The following is a 17,863-nucleotide window of genomic DNA, read 5'->3' as shown; positions in this document are numbered from 1 at the left end:
TTGGTTGTGATGTAAGAATGAGCAACCTCCAGTTTCGCTTTTGCAGATGCGGGGAATGTGTGTAAGTGAAAATGCGGGAGAGAATAGCTATTTGGAGGGTTTGCGAATGTGTATGCGGCTGTTCAGGTATTCTGGTTCTGTGCTGTGTAGGTCTTTGTATGTGTGTGATAAGTTTGAATTTACTGTGCTTGTGAATGAGGAATTAGTGAAGCTTCTTAAGGTGTGATGTGGGGGAGGTCGAGTATAAGTCTTGCAGCGGTGTTCTGGATGGTCTGGAGTCTGTGTAGGATCTGTTTGGCAATCAGACGTGCAGACTGTTGCGTTGCGCAGCCTGCTGGTGAGGAGTGTCTGCGTCACGGTCCATCTGGTGTTCTGAGAAAGCCCTTTGAAGATTTTTCGTAGCATGTATAGGATGTGGAAGCAGGAGGTGCACACTGCGGTTACTTGAGCAGTCATGTTGAGATTGCCATCTAGGATGATACCTAGATTTCTTGGGTGGTCTGTGGGTGTTGGTCCTAGGTCCGACAGAACACCAGGTGGAGTACCATAGGGAGTTCTTGTTGCTGAGGACCAGTACTTCCATCTTGTTAGAGTTGAACTGCAGGCATTTGGTTCGCATCCAGTCTGCTACCATGGTCAAGCAGTTGGTGAAGTTGGTTCTGGCAGTGTTTGTTTTGTCCGTCAGGTAGAGCACGAGTTAGGTGTCATTGGCATAGGAGATGATGGTGATGTCTTGTGATTGGATGATGTTGGCGAGCTGTGCCTTGTATATGTTGAAAAGGGTGGGGCTGAGGGACAATCCCTGTGGGACTCGGTGTAGCAATGTCTGAGTTTCTGATGTGAAGCGTGCCAGCCTGACCCTCAGGGTTCTTCCTGTGCAGAAAGGACAAATCCACTTGACAGCGGATCCTTGAATTCCAATCTCATGGAATCTTCTGATGAGGGTGTTATGGAAGACACGGTCTTAGGCCGCAGAGAGGTCAAGCAGGACGGGGCCATGGTCCAGGATGATTTGAATGTCATCGGTGACCACTATGAGTGCTGTTTCGGTGCAGTGGTTCTGTCTGAATCCTGATTGAGTGTCTAGAAGATGGTGGAGTACAGGGTGGGTTCTGAGTTGCTTGTTGATGGCTTTCTCAATCACTTTGGCGGGATAGGGAAGCAAGGAGATGGGTCGGACGTTGCTCAGTTGATTCGGGTCGGCTGTGGGCTTCTTGAGGAAGGCTTTGATTTCTGCAAGTCTGCATTTATCTGGGAAAGTGGTGGACGTGATGGAGGTATTGATGATGTGGGTCACTGTGGTGCTAAATGGTGATGTTCCTAGGATGTAGATGTGGTGGTGGCATGGGTCCATTAGGGCCCCTGAGTGGACGGTCAGCATGATTGCTTTTGTGTCGTTTCTGGTAAGGGTTGTCCGTATGGTCAGGTGGCCATCTTGGATGTTGGTGGGTGGGTTAGCAACGAGTTCTCTGGGCTGGGTTGGTGTGTTATGTTGCTGTAGATGTTTTAGATTTCACTTCCACTTTCATTATTAGTAATGCATGACATTTCTAGATAAAAAAGAGAATGCGGTATAAGGAGACCTACTGTGCTTCCATTACTTTGACTACGACAACAGCAGCAGGGCCACTATCTGGTAGTTCTCAATTTGTTCAATATTACCCCAGCTTTGATCTGTTAGTCTTGTAAAAAGCACATTTCCCACAAGTCTATATAGGTTGAACACTTGTCTGTGCTCCTTTGTCTGGGCCGTTCCACTCCATACCACACTCCCCCCATTAAGTCTGCTCTTAGCTGTAGCTAGAGGCCTTTGAACTAAAACAATAATATCCAACAGGTTTCCTGACCTGGGCAACTCCCAATTCAACCTACTCTAGCCAGCAGAGTGTGCTGTTTGAGTCTACTGGATATTGCTGCTTCGGTCTGCCAAGGGGGGAGCACAGCCTTTGCCTCCCTTGTTTATCCAAGGATTCTGGTCTTGTGCCAAATGTAGATTCCCATCATGCCAGTTTCGTCCCTGAAGCAGATCAGTGTTTCCGCAACAATACAAGAAATCCATTTGGATTAATGTGTCCGTCCATAGCAATCACATAAGCCAGTCTGTCCACACCCTCTGTGATCTCTAAAAGGATAACAGACGGATTTTGGATACCTAACGAATAAAGATCTCATGCCATTGAAAACGACTTTGATTTGAGCAAAAGCTTAATCTGAAGAGGCTACTTTAAAAAGAAAGCGTGCAATGCTGCTTCAAGCAATGACAGAGTTCCATCAAACAGAAGCTGCACACCGAGGCTAGTGAGCAGCACATAAACCTGTAGCATCTATGAGCTGGAGTGGTTTATTCATAGGGCCAATTGCACCACTTTGGTCCCCACTCCACACCTTTCTACTACTCCTCCATGCAAAGGAAGGAGTGGGGGGGGGGGGGGGGTTAAGGAGAGTGTACGAGCCGATCCTTGCTCACTCGTACTGCTAGTCAGTCACACGAATAGTACAAGTAAAGCACATTGTCCAAAACGAGCATTAAGAAGCTCATTCCACACAAAAGGCCTGCACTGACTTCCACTGGAACACAAAGGGGCTCTCTGTTGATCTTTCCGTGGTTTTGACTCACTAGAGGCATTAAGAAAACAGTAACAGAAGCCGGCATCAGTATCCTGTCTACTACTGTCAAGTACGGAGGGAGCTTCGCTTTAGCTACATTTTGATCTTCGAAAACAAAGGAAGAAAGTTATTTTATAAACACAATAGGTCGTCTAGCACGAGGTTTCTAAGAACGTAACTTACATATGTAAAGAGGAAAACCGCAGAAGAATAATATTGATTTTTCTCATGCCAACACCTCCTCGGGAGCATCCCACATTACGATTATGGCCGGGATCTAGCTACCCTTTGAAAAGGCTGGCTGGCTTGCGTGTGTACACAACATAGGTCGTTCCTTTTGTTAGGAGGCATTTGATGGACCCCCCCACCCCACCAGGCACCTGTTTTTTTTAAAAGGGGTTTAGATGCTAACTATCGCTAGTACATGTTCTTCTTAATCCCTGCTCTCGCCTCAAAAGAGCAAAATCTAAATTCAAGCTCTTCCCTACAATGAATCTATGCGACCGACGTCTCTTAGAAAGAGGTGCCTAAACAGAAAGGAGTCGGCATCCTATTTAGCAATAAATGTGTTATTTCGGAAGGGCCTTATGCATTTGCGCAACTCTCATGACGGTAAAATACATGTGAGGAAAAGATCTGCTAGCCTCACACTCAATTCTTGTAATGCAGCTGTTTATAGAGAAGAATTAGAATTAAATGTCTATTCCACAAAGGGCCTCCCCAAGCAGCTGACAATCTCTGTTGGAGACTTGTGCTCAGAAACGTGGGGTCTCCTCGACAAAACCATCTCATTTCTCCCCTTTGCACCTGGTTAAGCTTATCGAGAGGAACAAACTTCGGCCTAACTAGGCAACAATAATTATTACACAAACAGGTAAGAACCTACAAAGAAGAGATAAAGGAGGAGTGTGCGGAGAAAAAGTATGAGGTGCACCGATGGAGACGTATCTGACACGTGGGCAGGTCCAGATTTCAAGTGCTACCAGTAATCGGTGCATTCTTCAGACTAAGCAGCAGCACTGGGGGAAGGACAACCTAACAAAACACACAACATTTCATATTTGCTATAATATCTTAAACAGGATCCTGAGCTCACTGCACCTACCTACATTTTACAGTATGCAGTGTCCCTCGTTCCTTTCTTAATTATACATTATGCATCTTATTGACTCTATTTCATTTTTGTCTCTTTTATGAGGCTGCTCTTTGCTCTCTCGAGTCATGGATCTGTGGTTTATGAACATTTCTATAAAGCCCGCCATAAACTAAATTCTTTATTCATGGGGGGAGCCATGGGGCACTATTCTACACCTACACCAATATGGAGCATTGCTGCTTCTCACTTTGGACTCACTGGTCAGGCACTACCTCCACAGGCGCCATGACTCATGTGCCTTTTTAAAAGAATGAGTGCTACAGTGAAGGCAGACGTCCTGCCAGGCACTTGGCAGATGAAAACCACGTCATTCACCATCTCCTTTGCTGTTGGGTTACAAGAAAAGAGAGGTCCACAATATAGCCACTGCCCTCCCGCACAGACGGCACTGCTTCTCCTTTTGCTGCAGCTGCTGAAAACTGCACCCTCCTCAGGGGAACTAAACTACCCGCTCTGTGCGATGAACTTTTGCTCTTTACAATCTCCTAATTATTTTTAGCACTCCTTTAAACTTGCTTTTTCATTATCCAGCCGTGTTTTACTGTGTAAATTGCTATAGTGGTAACTTAAATAGGTGAGGGATGGCATTGAGAAAATATGATTAAACTTACCAGAAAGCTAGATGGCAATGCAGAAGAGACATCTGAAGCGGGGTGAAAAGTCTTACTTTTAGAGAGTAAAGAGCATTAAAAAGAAGGCTCAGGATCCTTTGATGAAAGTCATGTGCATTCAGAAGCAGGGGCGATTACAGGGCATTCAGGAAAAGCACAGATTCCTCTCCTATAGAGTACTGTACACAATTACCCTGTTAACTCTAAAGCGACAATAGGATTCCCTGCTCCTGAGCAGTGGATTATGTCACATGAATCTACTAGGGATTCAAAGTATTGCTCTGGATTAAATCAATGTCTAGCAACAGCAGTGCAATTTCTATTTGATGTAATTGTCTACTTGTTCATAGAATTTCTTCTTTGTTTACATTAGAAAGTTGAGCATCCATCACCTTACGGTGACCCAGTAGTGGAACAACAAATTAAGCCCCCACCACTCACACATGCATTGACATTGGGCTTGCATGGGGGACGTTGAAGGGTTGGAGCCCCTCGACGCCACATTGGCTGCAAGGACCTGTGGTGTGCCCAATTCTTTCTCTTGGATGGATGCCCTCACCATGCTGAATAAACTCAGAATCTGCACTGACCTTCAAAGTTATCTGTAAGAAGGCAGTGATAATCCAGCCCTTCCCTTCCACCTCGGCCAGCATGGGTGTTGGTGCGGATCCCCGGGCTGACTTTGGGCACTTGCTGTGGATTCTGAACCTCAGCCTGGTGCCATCATCCGGCCCGTGACATGGCATGCCCACCATGTCTGCCCAGCACGGTTCTCGGATCCGTTGCCACTGCGGGGTCTGCTGGTCTCTCTTCATGTTGTGGTTTCCCAGCAGACCTGTATAGTTTGTCATCAGAAGAGTGGCCCCTGCAGTCACTCCTACTAGCTCTGCAGTGGGTCTGGGCAATTTCGTTTCAACAGTGTCCCGATTTCCAGATTCTTTTGAGCACAGCAACAATTCTACTGCTTCTGACCAGCATTGCTCTTTACTTGAAGTCAATGTTTTCAGCCCTTGAGCTCCAGCAACCGTCATATGAAGCTCTTGATGTCAGCGAGTTTGTTAACTACTATATTTTACTCACTTATGTTAGCTACAACTTGTTTTCTTTTTTTCAGGGACCACACACACCGACTTTCCTTACTTTTTCCATGACATGCACACAATTATACTTTGGGTCACCACATTCTACGTATTTTCTGCAGGAGTAAAACTAGATGGATATTTACGTCAGCGACACGGACACAAGCACACCCCTACGTGTTGTCTACAGGAGTGGCATTAGAGATATCGTGCCTTCTGTGATACACAATTGCATATATCACCACCACTCACACACAAACTCCTTGGCTCTGCACTGATACGCAACCTGTAACTGTGACATCTGAATGTGCCTCTTCTCATGTGTCCTTCCTCTCTCCACCCATCCCACTGCCACCATGCCATTTCATCCGCGTTCCAAATGTATCCAAACTGTAGGAGGACCTCAGATTCCTTGGGCACCTTGTAAGGAACAGTTTTTTTTCCCTACACGAAGGCTACGGAAGCCGATACAGTGAAAAAATATCCTTTTCCATGGTCTTCGCTCAGACGGGCAGGGCTACTTAGAAGAATCCCACAGATTAAGGAGAAGAAGGACATGGTGTAAATCATGAATATGAGGAGGCACTAGTGAGGACAGGAGTAAATTCAAACTGATACCCCTAGTTTTAAAAATATTCAGAACTTCTCTGATCTTATCCATACGTGTTTCCAAATCTTCATTGTACATTTCAACATCATCCAGTAATCTTTCCTAGCAAGTCATTCATCAATCTTTGAAACACAGATTGGGGAAGCAAAGACCGAACAGCACCCTGTTGAAGGGAAACACCCAGAAGGGCGTTAGGAAAGCCGTGAGAGCTTTTGAATCTTCGCTTAGCTGAATCTGATGATATGCTGATGTTAGAGCAAACATCGAGAACAACTTAGCACCGCCCAACACACCCATAATTTCTGTAATGTTTGAAAGCGGAAATCTGCCCTTCACCACCTCTCTATTTAAATGCCTGAGATCTACACAATCTGATCTCCCTGGATCTACTTTCGCAATCATTATGGGCGCAACCCACTCAGAGGCTTCAACTGTCTCAATTATCCCATCCACATAAAAACACTCTAATTCCTTTTTCACAGCGTCCTGTCGATTCAAGTGAATGTTCTTGACTTTGCACACCACAGGGATGGAGCCTTCCTTCAGGCAAAATTGGTGAACATAGCCTATAACAAACTGTCAGAAAACACCTAAAAAAAATTGTTAGAGAAAATCTTTAGCATGCACACCAGATGAGTATGATCCTATGGATCTTACGTTAAACATCCAGACTTAGACTTGGGGCACAGCATTCGGATCAATATAAATCCCTAACAGCATTTGATGCGGCTAACTCAATACTGTGTCCCCTTTCACTGGAACATAAATCTTACCCTGCACCAAATTAACCCGAAGTTCAATTTGTGCATTGAAATAGCCCACCAACTCTATGGGTGTACTACCATAACCATGGGGTGACACATCTGGCGTCTTTAGTTTGACATTTCCTTGAAAACAATTTGCAAAGCTTCATATGAAATAACTGACAACCTTGCCTCAGAATCCATCATCATGGTGACTTCTAAACCACTGAGTGAAACGTCATCAGATGGATGTTAACATGTTATTTCGGATACACATTTAACAATCGTTGATCACTTGCAATACCACATCTGAGATTTCCGAACTTACCTCATTGATTTAGGTTTTTCAACATTAGATTTTCAATATTTCGAAAAGCTCCCCTATTTACACACTGTTTACAAATTGCTCTTATTGCTGGACAATCGTTGAAATTAGCAAAGTGATTAGGACGACCACACCTAAAATGAATTCTTTCCTTTATACCATTGAGGAAGGTAGTTTTTTGGGGAGAGGGTGCAATTACCTGTACAGTTGTTGCAGAATCCTGGTCTCTCTGCAACTCACGAATACATAATGAGGAGTGTTCAACCCACTTATCAATAATAAAAACTTCATTAAGACTGGAATTCTCTCTTAAATTTTGTCAGTTACTTCCCAAAATAAATTGGTGCCTTATATTTTCTTTTGTATTTTCTCCAAATTCACAGTACTCGGGTTTTTTAGCCTCTATATCAAAGAAATGGGATATTCCCTTTTTTCAGTTAATTATTTTCCAATGAAGCCAAAGGATCATTTACTGTGCTTTTTGCAATAGGTAGATGACACTTTTTCTATAGGACTGAACTACAGTGTTCGCTGTCTCCCCTACACTGCCATAATCTCTCCTATCAACTTTCAGTTAATGCATCTAAATCTGTAGTTGTGAAATTAGAGTATACATAAATGGAACTAGGAGATTGCAACACTCACAACATCAGAAAACAGGACTTCGAGGCTTAGTTGTTGGTCAGTGAAATCCAAGTGACTACAAAACGTTTGCGGAAAACAAAAAAACCTACATCAGATGGCCGGCCTACAGTTTTACGTGGAGCGCCAACGATTACTAGCACAGCACTACTTAAGATGTGTTTGTAGGGAGAGCAATCCCGTGGGTTTTAGCCACTACAAGAAAGCTAACAATAGTAACAGTACCCAAGGCAGGAAAAACCCACCAGACAGAAGTCCTAGAAGTACGTGTTGGTGTTAAATCAGGATTGTAAAATACTGGGGCCAGTGCTGGCAAACAGATTACAAGTTCTGCCTAGTCTAATACAACCAGTGGCAGCCCAAAATACCTCAATTATTGTTTTTAATATTCTATAAAAAAAAATAAAAAAAACATATCAGTCAGTCGGGTACAAACTCAGCGCCCTGACAAGGATCAAATCCTTCCATTAAACACCTACCATTCCACAGTGGAATCCTTTTTTTTCCCGCACGTAGATAGAGCTGCGTCCTGCTATATGTGGTTTATTATCATTATTTGAATTTATATTGTGCAACAGCTACCCAAAATGGGTTTCCCGGCACAGACAGAAAGCCATAACAAGCAACGCCTAGGCATCTTATTTGTCGAACAGCCAGGTTTTAAGTGATTTGCGGAAAATAGAGTAGCTTGTTTCATTTCTGAGCGTAACTGGGAGGGAATTCCAAAAAGACGGCCCTAAATATGTAAAAGATTTTCCTACCATCCGGGCCAGTTTGAATTTCGGGACAATACATCTTCCTTGGGAGGCTGATCTTACATTTCTGGACGGGGCATATGGTTTGGCCAAAGTACAAAGGTAGTTCGGGACCATTCCAGATTTAATTTTTTGCATGTGAGTGCTTTAAATTTCACACGGTTTTCAATATTCAGCCAATGTAGTTTACGGCGGTGCAATGAGATCGATTCTGTTTTAGGGACTCTGCATAGAAGTCGGACTGTAGCGTTTTGAGCCATCTGTAGTCTGTGGATTACATGTTTGTTCGAACCCACGTAAAGAACATTGCCATAGTCAAGCCGAGAAGTGGTTAAGGCATTAACTACGGTTTTTCTTGTTGTTTCTGGTAGCATCCAGCAGATTTTTCGCAGTCATTTAATGATAGTAAGACATGTGGCTGCAACTTTTACTGATTGGGATTGCATAGTCAAGGTCTCATCAAGATGTACGCCTAGATTTCGTAATTGTGATGAAGGGGTGGGGAGGACGCCCATTTTGTTTGGCCAGTGTTGTTGGCTCCAAAGATCTTTCTGCTTTCCCAGTATGAGTACCTCTGTTTTCTCTCTGTTCAATTTTAAAAAATTTGATTGCATCCAGGCTGCTATATGGGCTAGTCCCGTCTTAAGTGTAGAGGTGGTACTGGGTTTGTGCGCAGACAATGAAAACATGATTTGTGAGTCGTCTGTGTAGGAGTAGATTGACAACCCGGATTTTTCAGCAAGCTCAGCTAAAGATTTTACATAGAGATTGAACAGTAGCGGGCTTAAAATGGATCCCTGTGGCACACCATGTGCAAAAGAGTATGTTTTAAAGCAAGCTTTCTGAGAGAAAACTTGAAAAGTTCTATCTGAAAGGAAAGCTCTAATCCAGTTTAGAGCTATTCCGCCTATTCCCATTTCGCTCAGTGTGTTTATGAGCACAGTGTGTGATATAAGTATCGAACGTGGCGCTCAAATCTAGCAGAATGAACGCCACCGTTTCTCCTCTGTCTAGATGATGGTGGATACCTTCTGTGACTCCTAAGAGAGTGGTTTCTGTGAGAAACCAGCTCTGAAGCCTGACTGTGAAGGGTGGAGTAAGTGGTCAGTTGTAACATACTGCTTCAGGTGTATATGAATATGTTTTTCTAAAAATTGTGACAGTAGGAAGCAATGATATAGGAAGATAGTTTTTAGTTTCTGAAGGATCTGCATTGGGCTTTTTCAGTAGTGGGTGAATCATGGCGTGTTTCCATGTGGGGGGAATCGCTGACTCTTCGATCGATGTATTAAGAAGATGCGTATCACTGATAGCGCAGAGTGATGTAGTTGTTTAAAAATATTGGCTGGTAAAGGATCTTTCGGTGATCCTGACTTAATGGAATTCAGAAGTGAAACCACATTTTCCATTGTGAGGTGGGGCCAGTCAGTTAGGATGCAGTCTACATCGTTATGACGGATTGCTTGCTTAGCGGGGGGATGTGGCGTCACTGACATAGAAGTAGTCAAGCCAGTTGAGATATCATGTACTTTATATTGTGAGACAATCTCTTGGTATATTCCATCAACTTTATTAATAAAGAAGGCTGCTAATTCCTCACACTTGGGGGCCCATTAGGATGGCAGACGGATTGCCCCCGCCAGCCTGGCAGTAGCCACCGCCGGCCTGGCGGGGACAATCCGCCCGCCATCCTCACCTGAATGACCCCCCCGCCATAATAGTATGGCGGGGGGGGGGACTGCGGCGGACAGAAAGACCGTCCGCCACTTTTCTGCCCCGGTTGCCTTGCGACCGGGGCGGAAAAGGTCTAATATGGTGGCGGTGTCTAATAGACACCGCCAGCCATATTAGCATGGGCTTGATTAGAGGCCTTTCCCGCCACGGAAAGGCATGCAGTCTTCACTTTGGGGTCCCCTGTGGGCCCCCAGAGTGAAGGAGAGGTGGGGGTGCACACGAGGGGTACCTGTGGTACCCCCCTGCATTTGCATAAACAAAGCGGCAGGCACCACAGGGTGCCTGCAGCTTTGTTTATGCAAATGCATACGTGCATTTTTAGCATTGTGGCGGGTGAATGCTAACAATGCAGGATGCGCCCGCCACAGTGGCGGGAGCATCCTAATACCCCACACGGGACCCCGCCCTTATGGCGGGCGGTCCCAATAACCGATAGAATGGCGGACGGACTAAGTCCGCCCGCCATGCTAATGACCTCCTTGGTTCGAGTCAATGTCGGTGGTTTAGCTGAAGTTTGGTTTGCGACAACATATTTGTCCTAGGAGTATTCTTCATACTTTATCATTGTTGAGTACACCCATACCTTCCCCACTGACTTTCACTCTAAACAGGGAAGATGTTCAAATCCCTCTGCTTACTATACAATGCTATTCACAGAGTACCTTGCAGAAACACGCTTTGTCACTGCAACATCTGCATGACACTTATAGAACTGGAGATCCCAACCGCAAGGAAAATAAAATGAAAAGCCATTCTTTCAATACTCTGGGCACTTGAAAAAATGCATAAAATTATTTGAGACTAGTTCCAACTCTCATGACGTAGTTAAAACATTTTAAACTTTCCTCTTTACCCTCTCCCTTCTTCCTCTTCTGCAAGATGAATTCTGTACAACGTAAACAATAAATCCAAACTACTAGAGTGGACATATCCTCATGTTCTGCAAATGATGTATTACTAAACACTCCATCTCATTCTCAAATAGGGAGAGTCTACAGACGGCATTCAATTTTGCCAACGAGCATCAGCGCACTTGTAAGCAGCAGGTCCTGGCACACACACAGTTTAACCTAGAGGGCCCGTCTGGCCGCTTCCAATTCCAGGCCAGATCTTTTTTATGGAAATGTTTCCTATCAAATACATAAATATCACTGTTACGTACCTTGACAACTCGATGAAGAGTTTCATGCCTCAGCTCTCATACTTAGTCCTTTTTTTCCCCCCAGATAGAGGGGTACACAGAGTCCTGAGTGAGAACCTTCTCCTGGCTCAGCACTCTGTCCCAGTAGTTGCCAATATACTCAATTTTAAGGATTGAGACAAGATACTTCCTGAAGCCCGAAAGGTCTCTCCACTGGAAGCTGACAACCATAGTATCATGCTATTTCAAGAATGTATGATTGTGGCCCAGCACATGCGGAGATTCAGTATAATGAGCCAACAGCTCTCATTGGTGTTCCCAGCTACTCTGAAAATCAACGGCGCCCATACAACTCTTTGGTTTTTTAAGACCCACAGAGGCATGGCACTGGGTTGAGCGACATTCAGCTGGGAGCCGGAAAAAGTATATTTGGGAGGTATCTGGAGGTTGGAAGCACCTTCTGAGGAGTCACCGCCACAGATGCTCTCGATGCCGCCCTACTGGAGCAAGCGGGCACCAAGCAGCAGACAACAGGAGAACAACGATAGCCTCTGCAACTGCTTTCCATCATCAAACCTCTGTACAAGAGATCCCGGAAGAATCCTCCAGTGATGTTAACTTTGCCACTCCTCACACTTTGGAATTGGAGATGGACGACCAGCCGCTGGTCATCCCCCAGACGGTGGATGATGTTTAGTAAATTAGCTTGTGAATGGTGACACTATATGCTCTCTCATGTTTAGTCTCCCCAAGCAGGTACTTTAGTTGTATACCCCAAAATGGACTCACACAGTTATTGCTGTGATATGGGGGGGTCGTTTTTGGGTGCAGGCTGGAACTCCATTTCAGCCAAACTTCATTACCATTGACACAGGGGGCAGATACGTTCGGATACGTGTCTTCCTAGTCATGCCTCCATTATTCTGACATAAATGTATGCCCCCAACATGGAGCAGACGTTTTCCCAACCACAACTTCTAGTCCCCTAGTGCAGTTAGCTGACAACCCCTGGATATTGAAGGGGACTTCAGCTGCATTCTGCACATACCTCTAGATAGATCATTCCTTCCCTAACCACAGGCTCCAATAACACAGAGCATGAGCTGGCTGCAACACTGGGACCTCTAGACATCGGGTGGCAGTGTAACCTACAAGTCAAAATTTACTCCTTTCTTTCTACTCCTCACTACTTCACATTCTATTCTCAGCATCCATATGCACCTCTTTTTCACATATGCACAATCTGGGTCTGATTCAGACCACAATTCACATATGGTTGGGTATCGACACATCCCTCCCAATTCAGACGTGGGGTATACAGCCTTTCCAACTAGAGGATGCCCCCTTTTGTTCCCTACTACATGAGACCGTGACAGACTATTACAGTGCAGCAGATTGGGAGGCCTTTAAAGGTACTGTATCAACATTGTAGTGCGTGAGGGAGGCCTAGGACACTGAGCTGCAATCCATAGAGCACTCCTTATTCCGTCTTGAGAGGGAAACCTTTGCTTCCTTGACCAGCATGGAGGCCTTTACTATTGCTTGTGCACAGCATGATGAATTACTTGAAAGACAGCAATGCATAAACTATACAATACATGCAACAAAAGTTCTACCAGGCGTATTTTGGCCTGCTTATCCCAAAGCTAGAGCAGCTTTACAAGACAGCCCTCGCTGAGGACATGCTTCCTCATGAATTTAGGGAGGCTCTCTTTGTGTCTATTCCTAAACCGGGTAAAGAAATAACCGATCTTTCCGCCTATAGACCTCTTGCAATCCTGAATACCGATTACAACATAGCAAACTGGCTGCCGCCGATTCTCCCTCGTCTGACCCACTCAGATCAGAATGGCTTTGTCGCAGGCAGAAGGAGCATGGAAAATCTTAGTAGACTTGACTGGATCATGGTACTCGCACCCAGACTCTACCCTCAAGTAACATGCCTTATGTTACATTTTGGAAAGGCATTTGACTTCCTTGAGCAGGCAAATCTGCTTGAAGTGTTGGAAATTACCTGTTACATAATATTGGTTTGCTCTAAGCGAGCTTTTCAGCGAGGATCGGAACTCGGCGCCTTATTTCTGATCCACTTGCTATCCACAGCGCCCCTAGACAGGGCTGCTCGCTCTTCCCCCAATCTCTTAGCCCTTTGCGATGGGGTGTATTGCCTATTGCCATTTGCTTGCATCCAGGGGTGAGACCTGGGGCATCTTCCTCGCCGACGGATTGCATACAGTCTTCCTTTTATGCAGTCAAAATGCTGCTCTATCTTAGGGATGTCAAATCAAACCATGTGAACTTACACGCAGGTAACGCGCTTACCACTGAGTATGTGGGCTGCAGGTTAACTCCTGTGTATTCCCATTCTTGCCTACTACGCCTGAGCCCGATGTTGATTGTGGGAGGTCCCTCTCTAGTGGCAGTGAGTTAAGTTTTGCTACTTGGGATTTGTATGTTTCATGAGGAAATAGATTTACTAGACAGCAAAGACCACTAGAGCAGTAACAGCACTCAGAAGGTGGCCTTCTGGAGAATGCTTCTTTTATCTGTCATTGAAAGGGTGGCTCTCTCAAAAATGATCAGGCTTCCTAAACTCTTATACTATTTTGCCAATCGGCCCATACTCCTCCCTGGGTCATTCTTTTGCAAACTGCATGAGCTGCTGGGGGATTTAATGTGAAGCAGTGGCTGTCGCCAAGTGGTGTTGGCCAAGATGTGGTGCCCAATGGAACAGGGAGGTGTAGGGGCTCTGAACTTGGAACAGTACTATCTGGCCTCTCAGTTGCAGTGGATTTGCAGCTGGCTTTCCCAGGTTTACTTAGCAGACTCTGCCAAGCTAATGGCTCCATTGAAAGTGCAGGCACTCCAACAACTTTTCTCTCCTTGAGGTGGTACTAGACAGCTCCTCTCCCGCCTACTATGAGTGGCTCATGCATGCTTCAAATGGGGATTACGCCTTACAGCCCGAAACCATCCTACACACCTCCAATCTGTCTCTTTAGCCTATTGAGGGACACTCCAATTTTGCGGCAGTGGGTAGCTGCTGGTCTTACGACTATTGTGACCTTTTTCAAGATGGCGTTTTCCTCCCTTCTGAAGAGATCACTAAACAACAGAACATTCCCACAGGACACTTTTTAACTTACACTGCTTTGACATGAGTGTTAAGCTTGGACTGGGGCACAGATGCGTACTAGGCATCTCACCACAAGGTCCTTCAGTATTTTAATGTCTTGGCTCACACCTCATCAGATGGTTGACCAGGAACCTTGCAGAACACACCTAGGTGCTTATGACTGGTCTGAGGGCAAACTGGAAGGCAGACCTTGGGGGGGTGGCACTCACTGACAAAGAGTGGGACATATTATTGTACCCCACTAAGGTGTTCAGAAACAACAGTTTCAAGCTGATGCAAGTCTTCATTCTACATTGGGCTAATCAAACTCCTCCAAAATAAACAAGTACTTCCCTGACACTAAACTCCTGCTGCCCAAATGCCCATTTGCTTAGTGTTGACAAGCTCCACATGTTAAAGTCCTGTCCTGTCCTTTCACAATACTGAAGGGGTCACATCACCGAAGCAACACACGTCACAGTTGGGAGTCTTGCCAGTTGAGGCTTTTCTGGCATGCTCCTAATAACAAGCTTGCTTCCCTCTTCACAGACCTTGCATTGTTGCTAGCAAGACGCATGGTGACTCAGCACTGGAAGGCAAGCGCTCCATCATGGGTATCTATGTGGTATCAATCAGTGAAAGTCTGGGCAGAAGCGGACAATTGTGCACTCAGTCAGGAGGAGAAAAAGGGCATGAGAAAACATCTCTCACAGGAGTGGGAGACACTGTTTACTGCCTTTCATACTTAACCAATGGATGACGAACACCCACCATGAATGCATGTCTCGTGGACAGATAGCTTGACTGACCTCTCAGACTTTCCTCGACTTAGGGGGTGGGGGTGAACACTGGGGTTGTAGTCCGCCTGTGAATTGCCTCAACACATGCATACACACATTCAGGTTCAATACACAACTCGATGTGTCCTTCCAGCCCCTATTGTTTTACATAGTTTTGTTCACCTTCTATGATGCCTTATCTGTCAGATGTAAGCATACAAGCACCCATAACCAACAGACCTTTATTGGAGTGCCTACGATCTGGTTAATATTCTAAATGTCAGTTCAAAAGCTAATAAATACTTCGGTATAGGTTAGGTATTGTTCACATTATGCTTTATTGATTGTACTCCAAGCGAATACAGATGTGCCTACCTTAAATTGTATGAAAACATAAATAGAGAAAAAACACACAAGTATCATACCTCCTGCATCCTCAATAACATACCTAAATACATTAAAGACAATCATGTTCAACTTTCATATTCTACGAAAGCTTGAGGGATAAAAACACTACAAACATGTACCATGGTGTGAGAGCAAAACCTACAAAATGTATCTAATGACCAAATGCCCTCTTACCTCATCTTTAATGTCCTCCTGCTGTTGTGAAGTGAATATCTCCATTGCAGCCATTTGCCTCATCATCAGTTCGTCCACTGTTGTGTTACCTAGCAACACACGAAATAGTACCAAACTTCTTATTACAAAACATATTAAATATGGAAAGTCCGTCTAGAATTAATCAGAGACGAATTAATAAATCTACTTCAAAGAAAAAGGTGCAGATTAGATTTGAATATCTAATTAAACTATTTTCAGAGCTTGAGATGATGAACCTTTATGAGTTTAGAGACGTGTGCTGAAAAGACAATCACATCTATGTAAGAGATTTTATTTTATGTACAATTTTATTGAAAAGCGCTTCAACTGTGTATTCAGGCAACAATTTAATTACTGCATACAAGTGCATTTAATATTGCATCAGTAAATGTTTCTTCCTCTAGCTTGCCTGTACTATGAACATCATTCAAACACCAATAAAATGCAATACTTAGCACCATAAGAATCCTGCCTACAAATGAGAACTTTTATATGTGTTATAAATCCCTTTAGGCGCTTTCAAAAATATTAATAAAAACAATGAATAAAATATGTTTTGGGGTAATTATCTACAGATTTCTTCAAGATGAGATGCTGTCATGTAACAATCTTACAGTATGTCCTTTTACTGTTTCCCCAGATCTGAACAAACATAAATCTGTCATGTAATAGCAACAGTACCCTTGGTTTCGATAGATCTAGTGTCTATCTTTATTTTTAAAACATACCTGCCCACAGCTCGAACCACATAACTGTACTACATATTGTCACAGCGACAGAGGGAGCCACATACAATTGCAGGGGTTGCATAATTAATCATAAAATATAATTTCACCCTCCTGCATAAACGATGCCTTGCGTACATCTCCTTAAGTTTCCAAAAATGTCTGTCAGACGAGCATAATTGACTATCTGTCAAAACCAATTTTACAGGAAGAAAGTGATTTTTTCATCCAGGGCGTACTAAATTAAATCTTTTTAATTTATCTTTCACCAATTCTCCAGAAATATCTAACAATTTGGACGGATAGGTCTTGGATAAACAAGAAGGAAAGGTACTCAAAAATAGGCAGAACTACCAATCTTCTAAACAAAGCTTGTACCATAGTATCTGAATTCAGGAAATAATGTTTTCCACAAAACAAGCATCTGGCGTAAACATTTTCCTCATGCTCACCTCTCTAAAGAATGAGGTAGTAGCTGGATTAGTGCAATGCAAGGGCATAAACGGAGAGTCAGAAAAAGAACACAGATATGGGAAAGGACAGAAGCAAAAAATCAGCATCCTAGATGTTGGACTGAGAATGTGTCAACTCCTTCTAGCATTATGCAAGTTAAGTTAGCATTTGCTGCACCATTTTGTATTCGAGTTAAGTTAGCATTTGCTGCACCATTTTGTATTTGGCGGCAATGTTGTGCCATGATCGATATATTATGCACCTACCTCATAATGTTTGCCTCAGCAGAAAAGCAGCTTTGATTGTTTCTCGCTAGTGTTATCCAAGGTTGAGTTCCACTGCCTTACTGAATAGATCGTTCTGTCCTCGCATACCTTTCCTCTCGAGTAAGCCCTGCTCCCACCCTAGAAAGACTAGCACAGACGAAGTAACCTTGAAACCAAAATAACATGTACCAGTTCTAAAGATAGTAGCTGGCCTTTCTGTACTCCCTTTGTTCGTTAGTGCCCAGGCTGGAAAATTCCAGTCTTGAAGGGGTTTTAGAGGTGTTGGAAATGCATATTTTGTGTTGCTGTGTGGACGGGGGTCAGTACCTCGACAGCTGTCTAAGGTGGCTCATCAGACTGGACTCCACTCGAGCAAATACTAATAAAATAACTTGGTTTGTATTCTCTACTGTCTGACCGACTCTTCATTTGATTAGAAGGCTGAGAGGTGGGCGCGAGTGACCCGGGTGGCCCATATCGGGTCACTTCCTTCAGTTGGCGCCCAAACAGGGACCCCAT

At 44.2% G+C, this 17,863-nt stretch overlaps 1 protein-coding gene across 2 annotated transcripts in view; it reads right to left on the bottom strand.

The window, feature by feature from the left end:
- Positions 1-17,863, bottom strand: part of FAF1 (Fas associated factor 1) — a 1,925,838-nt gene that overhangs the window by 508,243 nt on the left and 1,399,732 nt on the right. For both annotated transcript variants that reach the window (XM_078671305.1, XM_078671297.1), the window contains exon 15: positions 15,880-15,968. In XM_078671305.1, the coding sequence (XP_078527431.1) occupies positions 15,880-15,968 (89 nt within the window). The remainder of the gene's footprint in view (positions 1-15,879; positions 15,969-17,863) is intronic.

Source organism: Lissotriton helveticus, chromosome 1_2 (genome assembly GCF_964261635.1).
Source record: "Lissotriton helveticus chromosome 1_2, aLisHel1.1, whole genome shotgun sequence".
In the NCBI taxonomy this organism is placed as follows: Eukaryota; Metazoa; Chordata; class Amphibia; order Caudata; family Salamandridae; genus Lissotriton; species Lissotriton helveticus.
The sequence above is the reverse complement of the archived record's forward strand: the minus strand, read 5'-3'. Positions and strand labels throughout refer to the sequence as shown.